Source organism: Camelus ferus, chromosome 18, assembly GCF_009834535.1.
Source record: "Camelus ferus isolate YT-003-E chromosome 18, BCGSAC_Cfer_1.0, whole genome shotgun sequence".
Taxonomy (NCBI): domain Eukaryota; kingdom Metazoa; phylum Chordata; class Mammalia; order Artiodactyla; family Camelidae; genus Camelus; species Camelus ferus.
The window spans coordinates 22,040,610-22,060,866 of NC_045713.1; the positions used below are offsets into that span (position 1 = coordinate 22,040,610).

General features: G+C 52.8%; 1 protein-coding gene across 12 annotated transcripts; it reads right to left on the bottom strand.

The window, feature by feature from the left end:
* Positions 1-969: 969 nt before the first annotated feature.
* DECR2 (2,4-dienoyl-CoA reductase 2) lies at positions 970-19,307 on the bottom strand. 12 transcript variants are annotated; one of them, XM_032460686.1, is made up of 13 exons: positions 19,070-19,301; positions 17,322-17,455; positions 16,950-17,051; positions 16,721-16,833; positions 13,271-13,339; positions 12,092-12,143; positions 11,421-11,556; positions 10,322-10,446; positions 10,159-10,252; positions 9,821-9,925; positions 9,170-9,313; positions 3,208-3,283; positions 970-1,723 (listed from the first exon to the last, which is right to left on the bottom strand). In XM_032460686.1, exons 1-12 carry the CDS (start codon positions 19,158-19,160, stop codon positions 3,234-3,236), a joined length of 1,215 nt encoding a protein of 404 aa, XP_032316577.1. In that variant the 5' UTR covers positions 19,161-19,301; the 3' UTR covers positions 970-1,723; positions 3,208-3,233. The 12 variants fall into 12 exon arrangements, with proteins under 12 accessions (XP_032316577.1, XP_032316578.1, XP_032316576.1 ...); XM_032460687.1 differs by lacking the exon at positions 3,208-3,283 and having other exon boundaries at positions 19,070-19,300; XM_032460685.1 differs by lacking the exon at positions 3,208-3,283 and having other exon boundaries at positions 9,096-9,313; positions 19,070-19,300.
* Positions 19,308-20,257: the final 950 nt, after the last annotated feature.

Consider the following 20,257-nt stretch of genomic DNA (forward strand, 5'->3'; position numbering starts at 1 on the left):
CTGGGCCAGTTGTCTACACAAAAACCTCACAACTACATCCCTATGTCACATTAGACACAAAAATAGTTACAGAGCAATCAAACACATAAAGGTGGAAAGCAAAACTTTCAAACTTTTAGAAGACACTGAAAAATATCTTTACGACCTTAGAGCAGGAAAATGTCTTACACAAGAATAAAAATTACAAACCATTAAAGAAAGGAATGATTTAAAGTTAAACACATTAAAATTTAAGCCTTCCGAAAGTGAAGCAACACAAATCAGATCAGTGGGGACTGGGAGAGAGGGGAATTTGTTGGAGTGACGGAACTGTTTCATCTCTTGATTGTAATGGTGGTTCTATAACTGTATGTGTTTTTCAAAACTCACAGAACTGTACACTACAAAGAATGAATTTTACTGTCGGTAAATTGTACCTTAGTAAAAAATACTTTTAAAAATTAGCCTTCTCTTTGACAAAAGACACATCATAGACTGGTGTCTTAGTCTGCTCATGCTGCTATGACCAAATGCCAAATGCTGGGTGGTTAAAAAAGACATTTATTTTTCACAATTCTGCAGTTTGGAAGTCCAAGGTCAAGATGCCACTGTTAACAAAACAAATAAAAAGCCAGTTATTTTACCAGCAAAATGGATTTATTCAAGAGCATCAAAGAATTATAATTCAGGATATACAACTATGTCCAACAAAGGAGAGGAAACTTTTTTATAGAGGAGAAGGGGCAGTTGGGAGGGGCTGCCGTAAACAAAAGAGCCCACTGGAGGAAACTAGGAATTCAAAGTACAGTGGCTTTTCATTGGCTAAGTTGTGAGAGTCTTTCATTGGCTAGGCTGTTGCTGGGCAAAGAGAAAATCTTTCTCCCTCCTGCTGGGTAGTAAAGTAGTGTCCCTGCTGTGATATGTTGGGATCCCTGTTGATGTTGAGTGATGTGTGTATAAAAACTCTCCACTCTGGCATCCATTTTGGTGAGGTTTCCCTTTATTGTTTTTCACACCAGCAAATTCTTTCCTGTTGAGAGCTCTCTTCCTGGCTTGTGGTGAGTGTCTTCTTCTAAGTGTATATTTGCACGTTGGAGAGAACCATCTTTCCCTCTTTCTCTTCTCTTTATAAGACTAATTCCATTTTAGGAGGTCACCCACATGACCTCATCTAATCCTAATAATCTCCCAAAGGCCCCATCTCCAAATTATCATTGCATTGGAGGTTAGGGCTTCAACATATGAATGTGGGGGGACACAATTCAGTCCATAGCAACTGGGAAAGATATTTAAAACAAATGTAACTAACAATGGATTTATTTCCAAAATAGACAAGAATTCCTCAAAAAACAGTAAAAGAACAGTAGTTCAAGGAAGAAACTCAATTGGTCAATAAACATATAAAAAAAGATGCTTAACCGCATTGGTAATCAAGGGAATGAATGATGATAGCATTTGAAGTCAATCAGTAAAAATTAAGTCTGATACCAGCAGAGTGTAGGGAGTCACGTGACTAACCCAGCTGACGGTCTGTATCCCCTTAACCTGGCATTTTTACCTCTCCACCTGAAGGTCCCCAAGGAGACAGGATAGGGGTATTCAAGGCAGCACTGATTTTCATGGTTCCACGAAGAGACTGCTGGATGGCTGAGGTGTGGTCCATGAGTTGTGATGGAATACTACTGGGCAGTTTCAATGAATGAACCACACCTGCCACATCAACAGGGCAGATTTCTGAAACAAGCTGTGTAGAAAAAGCAGGTTACAGAACAGAGACCATTTTTGCAAAGTTTAAAAACACTATCGATACATATATTCCTTTTGAACACCTTCACTTGTGAAAATACCAAAACAAGAGTGGGAATTATATTGAGGGGGACAGAGGAGGAAAGTAGTGAAAGGTACCATAACATCTATTTCCTTAAAAGACGAACAGACTGGAAACAAACAGGGCAAAGTATCAACATCTGGTTAACCTGGCCAGTGGATACATGGGTGTCACTTGCTATTGTCCAGGCTTGTCCACATATTTTAGGACTTTCACACTTTATTTTATTTTAATTGAACTCTAGTTGATTTACAATGTTAGTTTCAGGTGTACAGCAAAGCAATTCAGTTTTTTATATATATATATGTACACACACACATATACATACATATATACATATTTTCAGATTCTTTTCCATTATAGCCTATTACAAGAAATTGAATATAGTTCCCTGTGCTATACAGTAGGTCCTTATAAACGCTTTTTAAAATCAATAAATAAATCCTCTACACAAAGTCTCAAACATATCCACCTCTTTTTATAGTTTTTCCTTTCACAAGTATGTCTTTAAGCCATTTGGAAGTTTTTTGTTTATTTGTAATGTGGTATAACATAGGGAACTGACTTTATTTCTCTCACTTAAAGATCCAGTTTCCCAAAGCTATCTGTCCTTCCCTGATCTGTTTGTGAGATCATCTCTATTAGCCATTTTCCTTTTTCTTTTCTTTTCTTTTCTTTTTTTAATGAAGGTACTGGGAATTGAACCTAGGACCTTGTGCATGCTAAGCATGTGCTCTACCACTGAGCTATACCCATCCTATCAGCTATTTTAATATTGAAAGTAATTTGTGTCCAAGGCAGAGTGATGTTGGGAACCCACACCAGAGAGTTGGGGAGCAGATTCTTGGGGGTGTCTAAAGAAGCCTCCTCCCAAATTGGACAGTTGCAGATACATCTGTGACAGGTCCTTCCTCGGTGATCACTGCTCTTGGAGCGAGCCCTCTGCCTGGAGCACAAAGTCCAGGATGGAGCCAGTCAGTGGTCGAGTGGAAGCCTCACTCAGGGCACTGTGGGACAGCTGGCTAGGATGGCCCCAGGGAGGCCACAAAGGTGGCCTTGGAGACAGACAGCAGGAGAGGGGCAGAGCTATATTCTTAAGGGAGAAGGGACCTGCCACAGACCTGCGATGGGATCAGGGTGAAGGAGCAGTGGGGCCACCAAACAGCCTGCAACTGGGCACCCCAGAAAAAGGGGTTCTGGACCCGCTGAGGGCCCAGTGCCTCTAGCTACTGTCCCACTTTTCAGCCAGATGTCAGCCCCTCCTCCTCCTGGAGCCTCTTCTCCCCACTAGAAGAGGCCAGCCTCGCCCTCCCAGGCCTGAGCCACCATCCTGGTTGGGTCACCAGCTCTTCCACAGGGTCACCTGGGGATGAAGGGGTAGGGAAAGGTGCCGGGGTTACCAGGGAGCAGGAGGTAATGCGTATGTTCATCCTCTTGATTGTGATCCTGGCTTCACAAGTGTAGACACGTCAGAACCTGGTAAATTGTACACTTTACTCATGTGCACTTTATTGTAGGTCAATTGTACCTCAATCAAGCAATAAACAAAAACTGCTGGTCAAATACTTCTAACTTACAATTGTGAAAACGAGGTGAACATTTTGTGTTGGGTAAGTTAACCCAGAGCAGAGTCAGTTTTAGGTCTAGATCACAGACACTCTCCCCAGTGGCCTCCAGCAACTGAGAGCACAGTTCACACTCATGTTTACTGATATTTATTCAGTGGGGAAAGATTTCTTTTCCTCACCTTCAAATTTAGTCAAGTACATTTCTTAGAGCAAAAATAGACCATGAGTTTGGAAGGCACAATTTAATTCCTCCTGACTCAGCTGAGGTTTGGATGATTTTCTTATTTTAACATTTCACTCTGCAGTTGCTGACACCTGCTCCTATCTTCCTGTGACGACAGGCATCTCCAGTCCCCACGTGCCCAGAGTGCTGTGTAGCACATCCCACACCCACCATGCCTCCCCTGCCACCAAAATCACAGCCCCCAGCTGGGGGATGGGCACTGAAGACCAGGCGAGGAAAGGTTTGTGCAGATTCAGAACTTCTCTTTTTAGCCACGGGTCACATTTTCCAGAGGTGAAGATCTAATTCACATCACTCTCCTGTTTTGTAAAAATTGTCCAAATTACATGTGATGATGGAAGAGTTAAAAGTTAATTCTGCATATTCCTGCCTAACATTCCTTACTCCTTCTTCAACAGACACCTGTCAGGTCTTGTCAAGGTGCTTTGAAGTACAGATGGGATGAGGTGCCCCAAAATACTACGAAATTTGGAAATAAAATAATCTCCTGAGAGTTCAATTATTGAACTCCAAGCTGATTATATGTGTTACCTGAGGAAATAATGCAACATAATCAGTAAATAAATGACTGAAGAGTTACAGAAACTTCTATCCACTAAGGTAACATAGGTCTGACCCAGAGACCTGAACCAGAATCCAGCAGTAAATGTGAAATCCAGCAATCCTGTCTAAGGAGCTGTTTCCCTGAAGGGCCTGTTAGCACAAGCAAGGAAGAGGGAAGTCCAAAGAGGGATCTTGTCTCCATGTGGCCCCCAGGACAGAAGAGCTGAGTTGGGCAGAGTTCTGGTCCCAAGATGTGAGCCAGGAGCCTCTGCCACCTCCTTTGGGCCCTTGGGTTTCGCCAGTGAGGGGACCAGAGACTCATTTGATTTCTCTCACACACACACACCACTCACACATATCCTCACACACATTCTCATCACACTGGTCTACACATTGGTCTCTAGTGAGTTTGTTTGGTGTAAGTCACAACACACGTGGGATGCCTGTCAACACATATTTTCTAGAAGTGGGAGTTACCACATTCATATGATGCAGTCAACCCTTGGCCAGTTTTTTGAGCAAGAGCCAGGCCCCTGTCCCAGAGTGAGTGTGAGCCTTTCCTCTGGAAAGGAGAGCTGAGTCTGCCAGAAGGAACCTGTCTCTGTCTTCAAGGGGCTGGGCTACAGTTCGCACACAGGGACGCAGAGAGAGTTGACTGGCAGAGAGGGGAGGTGTGGGTTCACTGGCAGGTAGGGGTGGGAGGAGGAAGGGAGACCCATTCCCAGGCCCTCAAACCCTAGGCCTCAGCTTTGTTCCCAAGCTCCAGTGCATCCCATCCTTGGAGCCTGTGAAAGTCCCAGGATCTTGCCCACATCTCCTTTTTATCTGAACAGCCTGAGTAGGTTTGTGTCAACAGCATCCTAGAGACCAGCCTAGGTACCCAGAAGGAAATGCCCGAGGAGGTCCATGCCAAGCCCTCTTCCCAGCCTGGGAAGCCCTGACCCTGGAGAGCCCCTCTGCTCTACTCAAGAGCACAGGGCTGCCTGGCCGCTGCACAACTGGGCCTCAGTGCAGAGCCAGGGATGAGCAGGACGCTCACCTGAACATTGCAGCCCAGGATGGGTGCTCAACCATTGCAAGGGAGGCTCAGTCTGACCCACAAGGTAAGGACAAAGCGATGCAAGGGTCAGAGGATAGGGGACCATCTGCTGAGCCTGGAACCATTGAGTTCTCAGGGATTCACCATCTCTCCCTGCTTCACTCAGCAAGCCCACGTCCAAGGCCATGAGGAAGGTCAAGAGGGCCAGTTGTGCTCAGGCTGGACCCTGCCAGGGCACCAAAGGGCTCACTTGGTAGGTGGACAGCGTCCCAGCGAGGAGGTCACCCTCAGCCTCTCGAGTCACTTCTCCCCCATGGGGGTGGTCCAGCCCCAGCAGGTACCACAGTGCCCTACACCACCAGAGACCCACATGGGGAGGGTGCCAACTCAGGGACCCAGAAACAGTGTAGCACAACCTCTGGGCCTGTCTGAGGTCACTGCAGACAAAGCTAGCACGTGCAAGCCAGGGAGTTTTACCAAGTTACCATGGCAACAGGGGGAGTCAGCAGAGAAACTCCTCCAGACTAACAGTCTACTTTAGGAAATTATAAGGTTCACTGCATCATGGGATACCTCGGGGACACTCTGTGTAGCTCACAACACACAGGAATGAGCAGGCTGGGGTCATTCATGTGTTCATTCAAGAGATATGGCACATGATGTTTTTTTAAATGTGCAACATGGAGAGGGGGTGTATAGCTCCATGGCAGAGTGCATGCTTAGCATGCAGAAGGTCCTGGGTTCAGTTCCTCTGTTAAAAATAAAAATAAAATAAAATGTGCAACATGGAGCGGGGGTTGGATGGTCACACCCCTGTGGTGGGCAGCCTGGTTTTGGCAGATGTTTTTATGTAAAGTTCTGAAAAAAAGAAAGTGCACCATCCTCACACCAAGGAAGAGGGACTCAGAGTTAGCAGGGCCTGTAAATCAGCTTCCACAGCTTCGGTTTAAAAAAATTGACCCCAGTTCGCATTTTTAAAGTTATCCTTCCTTTCAGAGAATCTGGCATTTTCTAGGGGGAATTTTTGCAACTGTTAACATGGAAGGGGAGAACCTCGTTCTCTGCCACCAAGTTCATGTGCCACAGCTGGGGCCGATGCTGTCTCCATCACCATGTGCACCTGGTCCTCCTTGCCAGCCCGTCCTTAAGCCCACCAGCCTCACCACCTGGTAAGTGACACCTGTCGGATGTGCTTGTGACCCAGGAGCCCCCAGCAGCCACCCTACCCCTGCAGGACAACAGCTGTGGCTGGTGGACTAAGCCAAACAGCGAGGCCAACTTCTTACAGCCACATTGACCACCCCATGCAGATGACGGAGCACAGAGACAGGCTTTATGGTGTGTGTAGCCATGATAGTTAATTTCGTGTCAACATGACTAGGTGAATGGATGCACAGATAGCTGGTAAACCACTATTTCTGGAAGAGATTAGCGTTTGATTCAGTACTGAGTGAAGGTCTGCCCTCCCCAGTGTGGGTGGAGGAAGGGCAATTCCCTCACTCTCTGCTTGAGCTGGGACATCCACCTTCTCTGGCTCTTGGCCGTCAGAGCCCCTAGTTCTCAGGCCTTTGGGCTCAGACCGAACCACACCATCAGTTTTCCTGGGTCTCCAGCTTGCAGACAGCACCTCAACCCCCACAATCACATGAGTCAGTCCCTATAATAAATCTCCTCATGTGTATCTATATATATCCTACTGGTCCTGCTTCTCTGGAGAACCCTGACTGACAGTAATAAAAGGCTTACTCCCAGAACCTGCCTCATTCTCTTCTGTCCTCCTGGAGCTAAGCCACTGTAGAGTCCCAGAACAAGGCCTCTTTTAAACTAAACCCCCTGCTGGAATCACACCTCAACCGTATGTCCCGGCCTTCACGTGTGGCTGGCGGGATGCCCTCCCTAGGACCTTCTCCACAGGGGACAGCAGGCCCCAGCTCTCTGGCCTGTGGGGGCCTATGACTGCCTCTGCCTCTCACTGCCTGCAGCTCCCCAGTAACTGCCTTTCCTGTTCAGTCTCTTCCCTCAGCAGCATCATAAGCACCCATTTGCCTGCCTCCCTAGTGGACTTGATGCCACCACATTCTGGTCTCCATTTAAATAGCAAGCAGAGCTCCCTCTGCCAGGTGGCCTCCCAGCTGGCACGGTCCTGGAGCCTCCCTGCCACTCCCTTGCACCTGTGGAGGCCGGAAGGCACTCAAGATAAGCAAAAAATGGGCATGGGCTTCTAGGGCAGAGGGTTCAAGCTCAGCACCCTAATGGCAGCACCAGGACCTTGTGGGAGCAGGCAGTACCGTTGGGGACCCCGGGGAGCATGCCCCTCCCACCAAGGGAGCAGACAGCCTCCCCTTGCCTCAGGGTGGGCTCCTTCTGCCTGAGGATGGGGGCGCTTCAAGCACTGGGTAGAAAGCGTTTTCTAAACCCCTCACAGATTAAAGACAAGAAGGAAACACCCACTACCTCTAAATGACCAGATTACCAGTGATTCTCTTCAGGTGTCCTCCTTTTCCTTCTAAAAACTTTTGGGAAGTCCAGTAAAGAGATGTCTTTATAGTAAAAAGATCATTTTTTTAAGGAAATGCATTTTGTGGCAAAACTCTAGAACCTGTGCTTATGCAAAGGGATGATAGCAGATAGAGGGATGGATCCATGTGCCCACTCAGAGGGCTGACCAACAGCTTTGGGCACCTCGAAGTTTTTAACAAACAGCATAGAAAACAAGCCTAGGAACCAAGTAGCTCCCTTAGGTCCTTGCCTGGAGGTCAAAAAGCAGTCATTAAGGAACAAGTGAGGGGTCAGACTTCCAGATTCCCTTGGGCCTGAGGGAGAGCGCTGGTGACAACAAGGACAGGCCACCTGGGGGGCCTAGAATGTGAGCCCCTGAATGACCAAAGACTAACTCCTCTGGGGATGTCCCAGCAAAGGATGGGCTCTGGGGCAGGTGAGGAGCAACCCTGCCCACATCACTGGAGGCCAACAGGGAGGAATGCCCCCCAGGCAAAGGTCAATGTGCAGCCCACACACCCTGATCAGAGGACCCAGGACAGGAGGTCTTGCAGGGAGGGCTCAAACACCCTTCTCCAACCTCCCTGGTTTGGCTTCCCTTTGCCGAGCAAAGGTCCCAAAGTAGGGGAGCAAGGAAGAGAAGACAGCCTGAAATGCCCCCTTCTCTCCAACCAGGCAGCAGGAGCCGCCTCGGGGTACTGGCTGGACACAGGCAGGAGGAGAAAGGAGGCCAGGCTAGGCTGGGGCTGGGCAGGGAGGACAGCCTCGACCCTAGGTGGGGAGGGACACCCCTACAGCCTGGCCTCATCACCACTCTCCAAGCGCTGGCACGCCGACCTCCCCCTGCAGAAACCTATGTGGTGTGGGCAGGTCACTACCTGGTCACTACGCCCATGCACGGGGGACCAGCGCCCGCCTCCTGCACAGCCCAGGGTGGGTGAGTGGCCTGGCTAGGGCAGGCCGGAAGTGATGGTTCCACAGCAGTGCTCAGAGAGGGCAGCAGGCAGCCAGGCCTTGTGCATCTCTTGGGGATTGGACACCAATACCCTCTTCTGCCCTCTCCCTGACCTCCCCACAATGAATGCTCCTCATCCTAGCTACTGGGATGCCAGCCACAGGGGCCACGGCTGGTCCTGGTTTGCAGGGAGGCCCTGAGGTCTGCAGTGCAGCTCCATGGGACTGGGGGGAATGGAACCCCTCCGGAGGACCCCCTGGCCCTACCCTACATGTAGAACAGGGGAACCCAGAAGTGCCTGAGAACACACCTAAACACACATCCAAGAGTCTGATGGGAGCATTTCAGGCCCAGCACAGTGATCATCAGCCCACCAGGTGTGTATTTTGGGGAGAGGGCCAAGGACACAGGCGACCCCGGAAAGTGGAGCAGAACATCACCTAGAGCTTAGCAGAGAAGGATGTCAAGTCCGCCAGCAACCCGACATCATTAGGGAATGTCAGCCAGGACCCACCATCAACCACCAGCACAGCCCCTGTCATGTAGGATGCCAAAGGGCTGGCCAGGAAGAGGGCACTGTGGGCGATCTCCGTCTTGTTCCCCAGCCTCTTCAGGGGGCTGGCCAGGACCTTAGCGTTCAAGCCAGCCTGCAGGCCACCTGGGAGGAAGCGGGAGGCTCAGCACCTGTGAGCCCCAGGACCTTGAGGCCCTCCACCCTCCCCTGCCCAGCTTTCCCTAAGCCACACCTGGGGATGCTGGGGGCACCGTTAGCACCACTCTATGGAGGAAAAACAGGACAGGTACAGACAACACTGCCACAGAATCAGAACAGGGCTTTTCCATGCTCATGCTGCCAAGGTTCTGGAGGCTTCAATGGGCGCCCCACTTTGTGTGCAGCTCACACATCAAGGCCAGCAGCCCTGTAGCCTCTGCCTCAAAGGAGCAGCTGCCCAAGTCCAGCTGACCATCAGTCCATCATAGGGGTGTGCTAACTGTCCCCAGCCTGGGGAAGGGCTATGCCAGTCCCAGACTCACAGAGCCATGAGGACTTGGCTCTGATCCCAGGCCTGTCCCAGCCAGGTGGGACTGCAGCCCACAGAGGCACTATGGGGCCTGTGCCCAGGGAAGCATCCACTGTGGGGCCTGGGAGCCCCAAGAGCCTTACCCAGCCGCTGGAACCCCTCCGTGCCACTGATGAGGCCGGGGGCAAGGCTGTTGACTCGGATGTTCTGGGGACCCCACTCCACTGCCAGGTGCCGCGTCATCGCATCTGCATGGGAGTCAGGCAGGTATGAGGGAGAAGCAGAGCTGCTCTGCTTCCTGGGGTGGCCTGGGAGTGGGTGGAGGCTCAGGGCCAGGGCTTGGCCTCTCCACTGCCCACCACTGGGCTCAGCTTCACTCAGACACTGCCGGCCTCCAGGGATAGGCAGAAGGGACCCAGTGGGACAGGTAAGAGAGACCCAGTGGGAACCCAGGAAGGCAGACCAGAGGGGGTGCCCATACCCACAGCTGCCTTGGCAGAGCCTGCATGCACTTGGAGCACCTGCCCCCGGGTACCCAGGGTCGCGGTGATGTTCACGATCACCCCTCCATGGTCCTGCAACACATGAGGAGGGTAGTGAGCGGGCAGCCATAAGAGGGAAGGCCCCAGCCACAGGACACTTACCCGGAAGAACTTCTCATAGAGTATACGAGACACGTTGAAGGTGCCCAAAGTGTCGATGTCCATCACGGTCTTGAAGGCATTGGAGGACAAGGTGCCCGCAGGGCACAGGAAATTTCCAGCTGCACCTACAGGGTGGAAGGAGACAGGGGATAATGCTGGAGCCCCAGGCAGCTGAAGCATACAGACCCTCACGGTAGTCCAGGCTGGACAGGGAAAGAAGCCCAAGTATTTGAACAAATTCCTGAATGACGGGCAAGATGGATATTGTGGGTTGGACTGTGTCCCTCAAGAAGATATGCTGGAGTCCCACCCCTGATACCTGTGAACATAATCGTATTTGGAAAGATGATCTTTGTAGAAATAATCAAGGTACTGAATTAAGATGGGCCTAAATCCAAGGACTGGCATCCTTAAAGAGGGGGGGCATGCACAGGGGGGTGGCAGTGTTAAGGAAGCAGAGGCTGGAGTGAGGCAGCCCCAAGCCAAGGACACCAGGCAGCAACACCAGAAAGTAAGAGCAGGGCCTGGAACAGAATATCCCCGGAAGTCTTCAGCTATAGTGCAGCCCTGACACACCTCAGCCTTGACTCAGACAGAATAAATTTCTGTTGTTTTAGGCTGCCTAGCTTATGACTTTGTGAGCAGCAGGAAACTGCCGCACTGAATGTTTTTAAAGGGAATTTCAGCAAAGAGTGAACCTGGATATAAAATAGGGACTATAGTTAACAGTATGTGTCAATATCAGTCCCCCAGTTTTAACAAATGCAAGGTGTTAATAGTGGACATTGGAGGGGGCAGGGAAGGATGTGGAGTTATATGTCCTATCTGCTCAATTAGACTGTAAACCTAAAACTATACTAAAAATAATATGTGTTCCTTTTTCTTTAAGGGGCAATGTCAGGGCACAAGAGTGCCTCTACTCTGTGATTCGGCCCAGTTCACAGGGTGTCCACTTAAGCCCCGGATGCACTGACCCAGGAGGAGGAGAGTTGGGCCAAGACAGTGGCCTGGACCCAGGGCAGGAGTTCTGGGGCCTCCAAATAGGGAGGTCTACTATTGCTGACCCGTCAGAAGCCCCCAGGCAGTGACAGTGACTCACAGTTAATGAGAATGTCGATCTTCCCGAACTCCTTCAGCGCCTGCTCCACAGCTGCCGTGATAGCCAGGGGAGATCGGACATCCAGAGACAAAGGGAGGCACCTCTGGCCGGTGGCAGCAGCCAGCTTTCGGGCAGCCTAGAAGCCAAACAGGAAGAGACAGGTGGGCCTCGGCCTGGAGGAATCCGATGAGGGTGGTGAGTATGGGTTCTGCCAGGAAGCCAGGTTTCTGCTTCTAAAACCACTCTGGGAAGACGCAGCTGGTCCACTCCCCAGGGCTATGACCCGTGGTGGACAATTCTAAGACATCCCGCGCTCCCTCTCCTCTCACCACCACCAGAACACTGGTCACCAGTCACTGGTGAATGGCTGCTCCAGCCCTGCCCAGAGACCAGCTGGGGCAGAGGGGAGACTGTCTCCCGCAAAACCTTGGTGAGCCCGGAGATCTCTCTTGGGACATGGTGCCACCCAACATAAGGGTCCCCCCACAGGACCCAATATTTAGATTCTTTAAGACGAGGGTATTCCTGGAGGCCACTGCCACTGAAGCCCCCTATTTGGGAGCAGAGCAGAGTTGGTGTCATCATCCTCTGGACCTCAGGATCTTCCAGGCCCAGGCTCTTGTCCCCCAAAGCCACCCAGGGACAGGGTGGGCAAAGGAGGGACCCATCACCATCGACACTCTTGGAAGACTTCTGCTGGCGATGACTGTGTAGCATCCATGCCTGGAAAGCCAAAGAGCAGGTGTGAGGGACACACCCAGGTGGGTTCATGCCTGGCACTCTAAGCAAAGCCCCCCTCCCCCAAGGGGCTCTCGGGCTGAAACAGGAGCCCAGGACTGAAGGCACAGCTGGTAGAGGACACAGGGACTTTAGTGGGGCTGAGCAATGGTGGTGGGACCTCAGGTAGGCACCAGGCACCCAGAGACCACTGGGTCTCTCTGGAACGAGGATCCCAGCCACACAGGGATGTGGTCCCTGCCCCAAATACCATGTGCACGGCACCAAAGCTACTGTGAGCCTCAGACATGGGGCCCAGGCTCTGTTTGAGTCCTGCTGAGTCCACCTGGCTTGGCACCATGCCCCGTCCCACCGAACTGCCATTAAGTTGTAGTAAAGGACAGAGAGCCCATTCTGAGGTCAAGGTACTTCTCCTGCCTCACCTCCAGACAAACTCAGCCTCAAACTCAGTAACAGTAGCAGCAACCACCTGCTAAGCTAATCCCACCTAATCCTCAAACCCCCACCCAGTACAGCTGGCCACTCTCTGCTCAGAGAAGCAACATAGCTTCCAGCTCAGAAAACGAGTTTACCCGGAATGAATGGACAAATCCCCACATCTCGTTCAGTAGGACCACTTCTCTGAAAAGCAGGGTCCCAGAGGAAACTGGCTTCACCTCCCCCAACCCCGGCCTAACTCTGGGCCTATCCTAAGTGAGGGTGACAAAGTGTTGACCTAGGCCTGAGGCCACAGAACTTGTGTCCCAGGAGACAGACACTGTATTCAGCACAGTGCCAGGGTCCAACTACTGCAAGGCCCGCCCTAACCCTGGCTCAGCAAGGCCCTGGGGGCCCTGCAGTAGTTACCTCAACCTTTTAAACCCTCCCTTTGTGCAAATGGGGGTGCTGAGGCCAGAGCCACAGTCTAGACTAACCTCTAGGAGACACTGGAGTCCTGCCTCCCTCAGGACAGCACTTGACTCCTTTCAGATGCTCTCTGATGGCCCAGAGCCTAGAGGGGTTCCCATCACCCACTGGCGTTTTGCCCAGGATCCCAAGGTCCAGCAGGGTCCATGCAAGGGTGCGTGTGGGGGTGCAAAAGCGGGGCACAAAGTACACAGAGCAGTGCTCACCGCATGAAAATCTCAGCAATCCGGAACCCGATTCCAGAGCCACCACCTGTAATGAAGGCCACCTTGTCCCTGAGAGAAGAAAACAGAGGCCCCTGTTGAATGGGGGCAGGGCAGGAGGAGGCTCTTGGAGAACTTTGACCCACTGCACTGGGCATGTCTATCCAATTTGAGACACGCTGCTTTTTGAAGCTTGCATTCCTAGGCTTTCCAGGTCTTTGGGAAAAATTATTTTAACCTAAAAATCTATTTAGAAAGTTATTAATTAATTAAGAAATGTTTTCAGAACATACATGCCTTCCTCCAGCTGCCTGGTAAGCAGATAGGGTAGGGGGTCCCAGGAGAAAGAGAACCAGGCATGACTTTCTTGATGTAAGAGAAGCCATTTTTGGCCTAAGCCATTTTGTGATCTACACCACAATGCTTGTTTTTAAACAGGTCTCAGAAGAATGCAGAAACAAATGAGAACTAACATATCAAAGATATATATATGCTGTGAAAATTCCCAGTTCTGTTTCAAAGATAAGGTTAGCCTAAAGCATTCTACCACCAGATCAACTGGAAACTAAGGGATGACCTTTTCTGAGCTGCATGACTTCAGTCAACTAAAGCTTCCACTCTGTCCACCGCCCAAGCCACTTCACTAATATGCACATTAGCTTAAAACTTCCCCAATTTTACTGTTGGGGGAGACACTGCTTTGGGAAAGATCCCCGCTGTTCTCTTTACTTGCTGCAAGTAATAAATCCTTCTTCCAGTCTTAGGCTTGGTTGTGTCTTTTGGCTGGACACCCACCAGTAGGTGAACCCAGTACTCGAGGAACAGCCCCTCACTCCCACCTTCCAGAATTACCACTGAATACCCACCACCACCTGCCAAGACAAACAGAACATGCTAGCAGCAGTCCAAAGATCAGAACACCAGAACTTGCATCTCTGAGGCCACCTGTACATCTGGACAGTCTGGTCGCCAAGCATGGGGTCCTCACACATCCCAGTAAAACCACAGTCCCGGTGCCGCCTGCACCCCGTGCGTCCCCACTCCCCTCCGCTCTCCGGGGCGGCCAGCGCCCCGCTCCCGCAGGCGCCCCTTTGGCGGCCCTCACTGAAGCAAGTCCGGACAGAAGAGGTGGTGGTACTCCGGGAGACAGTCGTCCTCTCTGACGTCGGGCGGTGGCTGGGCCATGGCGCTCGGTGCGGGCTGGGATGGCGGGAATATCAGGGACCCGCCCGGATCAGGACTCCAACCTTGTCCTCCAGGACAGTCGGCACTCTGCGGGCGCGCGCGCTCCTCCTCCTCCGACTCGGGCCTTGGTCACCCAGTCTCCGCGAACCTCGCTCTTCCCAGGAAGCCCCGCCCCCGCTCAGGACGCCCCGCCCCCAAGGATCCCGGCTCCTCCCAGGACGCCCCGCCCTCCGGCCCCTTCCGGGACGTCCCGTCCCCCGCGCTCCTCCCAGGATACCACGCCCACCGCAGCCGCGCGGCCCGCTGGGACTGGAAGTCCGACCCGGAGCCGCAGCGGGCGCAGGCGCAGCGCGGTGGGCCGGTTCCTGTGGCGGAGGCCTGGAGCTGGGACTCAGAGCCCTCCCGAAGTCCTTTTCACAAGATTGAGCGTCAGTGCTGGGGATTAGACCTAACTGGACACAAGCGGACACTTGGTTCTCAGGCTAAGGCGGGGCTCAAAGGCTGGCGGAGGGACCCCTCGGCTTCCCTCACCACCGTGGGCCCGGCTGTGCACTTGGTACACTTGGTAGGGCAGGGCCAGGATTTAAAGGCCCTGACCTATAGGACACCACCCTTCCCTGTTGCATAAATGTGACAAAGGAGAAGAAGGAAGGAGACTAGAGCCCAGAAAAACCACTGAAAACTAGAAAGGCCTTTCCGTAGCATGGCCAGCCCCAGGGTCAGCTCCCAACAATGACCCTTTCTTGGATGATAAAGTCAGGACATTTCATCCGTGCCCTCATGTGGAGGCACAGGTCGCAACGGAAGCCAGTGAATTCCAGGACCAGCACATCGGTCACCAAAATTTCAAAGAGTGAGGACCAAGTCAGCCTGCAGAGGGGTAATGATATGTGCTGTCCAGTACCTGGGACAAGGGACTGGGGCACACCTGAGAACCAGCTGTGAGGAATGATGTGTGTAGTGTCAAGGTGGACCCCAGGCAGCTCCAGTCAGTCTTGACCTCATGAGAGGCCATGGTCACCAGGCTTTCTGCCCTGGTGGCGGCCATAGCCCCCTGCCTACCCCTTCCTGCTACCGTCCAGTCCTGCCTATGGCTCCTCCTCTAGGGAGAGCACTAATACTGGGGTTCAGCTTGGATTCCCGAGATTTCAGGCTGGAGGTCTCTGGACCACTGCCTGTCTCATACATTCAACAAAGTTACTGACTTGGTAAGCTTCGTTTTTACTTTCAGACTGCTTACAACTTTGCATAAAGGCCTCATTGCTATCTCAGAAACAGCATTCCACCCCCATGCACAGCACACTGAATTTTAATGTCCCCACTTTGGGGGAAGGGAGGTCACACTACCAACTTTTGGAGACACCCCAAAGCTTGTGTAGCACTTTGGTACAAAAAGGATTTGATCCAATCTTTTGCTGGCTTAGGATACTAAAAGGCACATAAAGTTAGTGGCTCCACCCCTCTGGGCTGGGGCCAGGCAGTAGGTGGGCAGGGAGATGGTCTAGGATGGATGGGCAGAGCATGGGCGTGAGCTTCAGTTCTTGTTGACAGAGGTAGTTGGTCCTGGGTGGATGCTGAAGGGACCAAGGGCAGCCTGAGTGTTCAGGCTGGGTAGGTGCTGCTGCGGTGGCCTTCGTCTGCCCAGTCCACCAGCTCACTGCTCTCGAACCACAGCTGGATCTCCCTCTGGGCCCCCTCCACAGAGTCACTGGCATGGATGACATTCCTGTCCCAAATGAAAGGCAGCAGAGGTAGAGCACAGACTTCAGTGTGCACCTTCTTCAGTGTGCACCTTGGGGGTTCCAGGACAGTCTGCTGATCCCCTACTGTCTAGGGGAGCAAGTCAGGTGATTGTGTAAGTGGAAAGGAAGAATAGGGGAGCTGGAAACCTGGATTCCAGCCTGGCCTCGGCTCCTTACCCACAACCTCAAGGACCAGCCCAGACCATGCGTCCCGTGCCAGCCCCCTGGAGTGTCTGGCAACACCGAGTGAGGTAACAGATGTGATGGCAGAGCACAAACACAACAAAAAGGGAATCCTTTATCGTCACCTATGTGCATGAAAGGATTTAAAAAATATTGCACTAGGAAACGTTAGGTGTGATGTCCCACCATCAAAGTCTCTTCTGGCTTTACCTTCCCCCAGCAAGAGACCCAGGCCCAATAGATCTGCCTTAGGAGCAGGCTGCCACCCCAAACCCGGGCCCTCCTCAACCCCTAGTGAGCTAGCCCTCAGCTCCAAGTGCTGAGTGTACCAGGGCCCCAGTACCTGCTGATGTGGATGCTGAAGTCTCCCCGAATGGTGCCGGGGGCAGCCTCAGCTGAGTTAGTATGTCCTATCATGGCCCTCGAAGTGCAGACCACATTGGGGCCTTCCCAGACCTGCAGCACAAAGATAAAGGAGGGTGAGAGAGCTGGGAGAGGGTCATCAAGGGCTCAGCGGCTCTGGGCTCAGTACAGGGCCCTCTGCCCCTTGCACCACCCCTGCCCCACCATACCATGGCCACCACTGGGCCGGAGCTCATGTAGCTGATGAGGGCAGGGTAGAAGGGCTTCCTCTGCAGGTCGTGGTAGTGCTCAGCAAGGACGCTCTCTGATGCCTGGGTACATTGGGGGAGGAGTGAGAGGAGCCCCTGGAGAGCGAACCCCCAGACACTGGGGCTGTGACTGTGCTGTCCTGACCCAGATGGCCCTTTGCAGATGGCACTTACATGGGCTGGCACCTCCCCACCCTTCCCTTTCTGTTTCCAACACCAGGATACCAACTGTCCCAATGCAGGGCTGAGATGTGAAGGGCTGAGGTCCATGAGAAGCCCCTCCACCCCAGTGCCTTCAGGGACACCCATAGGCCAGGCTGAAAGCCTTGGTACCTGCAGCATTTTCATCCCCACCAGCTTGAAGCCCCTCCTCTCAAAGCGCTGGATCACATCTCCGACGAGGCGCCGCTGCACCCCATCTGGCTTCACCGCAACCAGGGTCCGCTCCCGGGTCCAGGAGGGTCCTCCTTTAGAAGAGGGGGGTTCAGGGTTGCTGTAGCCACACCGTCTCAGGTCCTCCAGACCTGGTTCCCCTGCCAAGACCCAGGTGTCCCTTGGGCTTCAGCATGTCTGCCTCAACCAGAGCAGCTCTGGAGGGGAGAGGTGTGGTGCCCACAGCCAGGGCTGTCTGGCATGTTCTCAGTGACAATCAGGGCAATGGGTCCTTCCATGGCAGTGGCAGACGCTGCCCATGAGGGAGGTGGTATCCCCTGAGAAGGCATCTATCTTAGCGAGCTTGGAGGGTTGGGGAGGCACAGTCCAGTTCAGTGGCCACCCAGAGTGCCAGAGATGCTGCACCAGAAAGTACAACTCATGGCCTGATTTTCACTCCTGTCCTTCGAGGTGCTAGCACACACTGCTGGAACCCCCAACCTGCCACATCAGGAGGGACCCCGTGCCCAACTTCTGGGTCTGAAGTGAAGGAATGGCAGGGAGACAATGAGAATGGAGTGCAGTTTTCCTACCAGGTTAGCCACAGACACAGGGACAAAGTGACCTGGGGACTTAGGAGAAAGGTAGAGGGGGGGTCTTGTCTGCAGGTGGGGAGACTTGAGAGGGCTCCTCCTCTCACACCTTCGCTGGCCAGGCGGCTGTGGTGTTTCAAGGTGGGACACTTTCAGACCCAAGGTCAACGCTGAACTCTGCCCCAGCCTTCCTCCTCCCCACAGGGAGACATTGCCAGAGAGCCCCAAGCCACTTCCAGAGTTACAATGACCCTTGGCATTGGGTCTAGGGTCAAGAGTGTTTTGAGAGGAGCCCAGGCCCTGGATGTCCAGCAAGTAAGGAGAACTGGAGGAGAAACGAGAAGTAGGGTCCAGGAGGGCCAGTGTCCCTGGGGGGCATGTGCAGCTGCCTTCCTATCCCCAGGAGGAAATTAACCATAGCCTGTGTGGGGCCTGGAAGGCAGGCAGTAGGTGCCCACCACATCCCTTCAATTAAGCCTGCTGGAGGAAGCCCCCTTCTTTCATTCCCTCAAAGCCCAGTGCTTGTGGTCCGCTGCCTCGCCAGGCCTGCTGCCAGCTGGCTGGTGCCTCAGACAGTGGCAGTTCACTTTTGCCACCGTTTAGAACAACAGGACAGCTGCGGATCGGGAAGGGCCTGAGGGCTCACAGCTAGGGCGGGAGGACCCTGCAGAAACTTGCAGGGCTCCAGGCAAGGATGTGCCAGGTGGAAAAACGCTCCAGGAGGAGTGTTCATCAGCTGAGAGTGACCACCCTCAGTAGCCCTGGGTTCCCTTGGATCCCCACTCATTATAGCCACCAGGCCTTTCTGGCTTTCTCCTGCTCAGGAGCCCCGAAGCCCTGCCTGACCCGAGCCCAGCTTTGGAGGTGAGCGGGGAAGTCGGGGGCGGGGAGACAGTGAGCGCGGCGGGGCTGGGGGTGGGGTGAGGGGTTGGAGGGAGTTTGGGGGTAGTTCGCGCAGGGCCCGGGCCCGGCGGGAAGCCGAAGGGCGTGCAGCTCTAGCCCTCTTGCCCCAAGGCCTCAGGCCCCCAGTCCCAGGGCCCGCACGTGCGCCAGCAAAGGCCGGCGGCGCCTCCGCCCGCCCCTCCCAACGCGTGGCCGCCGGGCGATCAAACTCACCCGAGCTGGGGCGCGCGAGCAGCTTGGGGCCTGGGGCCCGCACGCCGCACAGCAGCCCCCGCAGCGCAGCGCGGGCAGAGAGGCGGCCCATGACTCCCTGCCCTCAGGCGTGGGCAGAGCGTGCAGGGGAGAGGCCAAGGGAGGGAGGGGGAGGAGTGGAGGGAGAGAGGGAGGAAGGAGGCAGGGGAAGGGGAGGGAGGAGAGGGGTGGGTGGAGTGAGGGGAAGGAGGGGAGAGGAGGATGGAGGGAGCAGGAGGAGGATGGAGGGGGGAAGGGGGACGAGGGAGAAAGGGGATGGAAAGATGAAGGGCAGCACGTGGCTTCAGCTCCACCCCCCCCACCCCCCCCCATCCCTGCCAAGGCCCCAACTCCTGTGACCTCACTCAGACCCTGCTTCATTCACAGGGCCCCTGGGAAGTGTTTAATGTCAATTTCTGTTAAATAAAGAAGAAAAAAAAAATAATGATGAACTCAGCATGGATTGTACTCATGTTTATACCAACGCAGTCCTTAAATATCATTTTAAATCCATGCAAGTACTTCTGCACCTGTCTTGGAGTATGCTGTTGTCCTGGCAGCAGGGCCGGCTTCTCCGGAGTTACCTTCTCCTACCCGGGTCTCCCTAAGAAATAACACCCTCCATTTTGGGAGGGGCCTCCAAGGTGGACGCAGATTGTCAGGGAAGGTCAGACAGGGCATCCCTGCATTTGGATGGGGAGACATATCTAGAATATATAAAAAAAACTCTTACACTCAATAATAAAAAGACAACCTAAGTTTAAAATGGGCATCCATCCCCCCTTTATTCTCAACTGGCCTCTGAAGTAACTACATTCCTCTAACTGAAGGAATTTAGCATATTTAACCCTCTTGCAGTGACTGTGACTTTAATACAAACAGAAAGCACAGGTATTCTCATATTACAATATTGTTAGGGTTGGGATCCTGGCATCCTACTGTTGAAATATGAGATCTAATGGAGATCTTACATAAGGGGTTTTTGGAAAAGCATATATACTCTTCTATGCTGCTGTGGGTGGAATTGTTTTCTTAATTTCATTTTCAATTGTTCATTGCAATTGTATAAAAATATAATTGAGTTTTGTGTATAGATCTTGTGCCCTGCAACTTTGCTGAGCTCACTTGTTAGTTCCAATGGTGGATTCCTCAGGATACCAGATTGTCAGA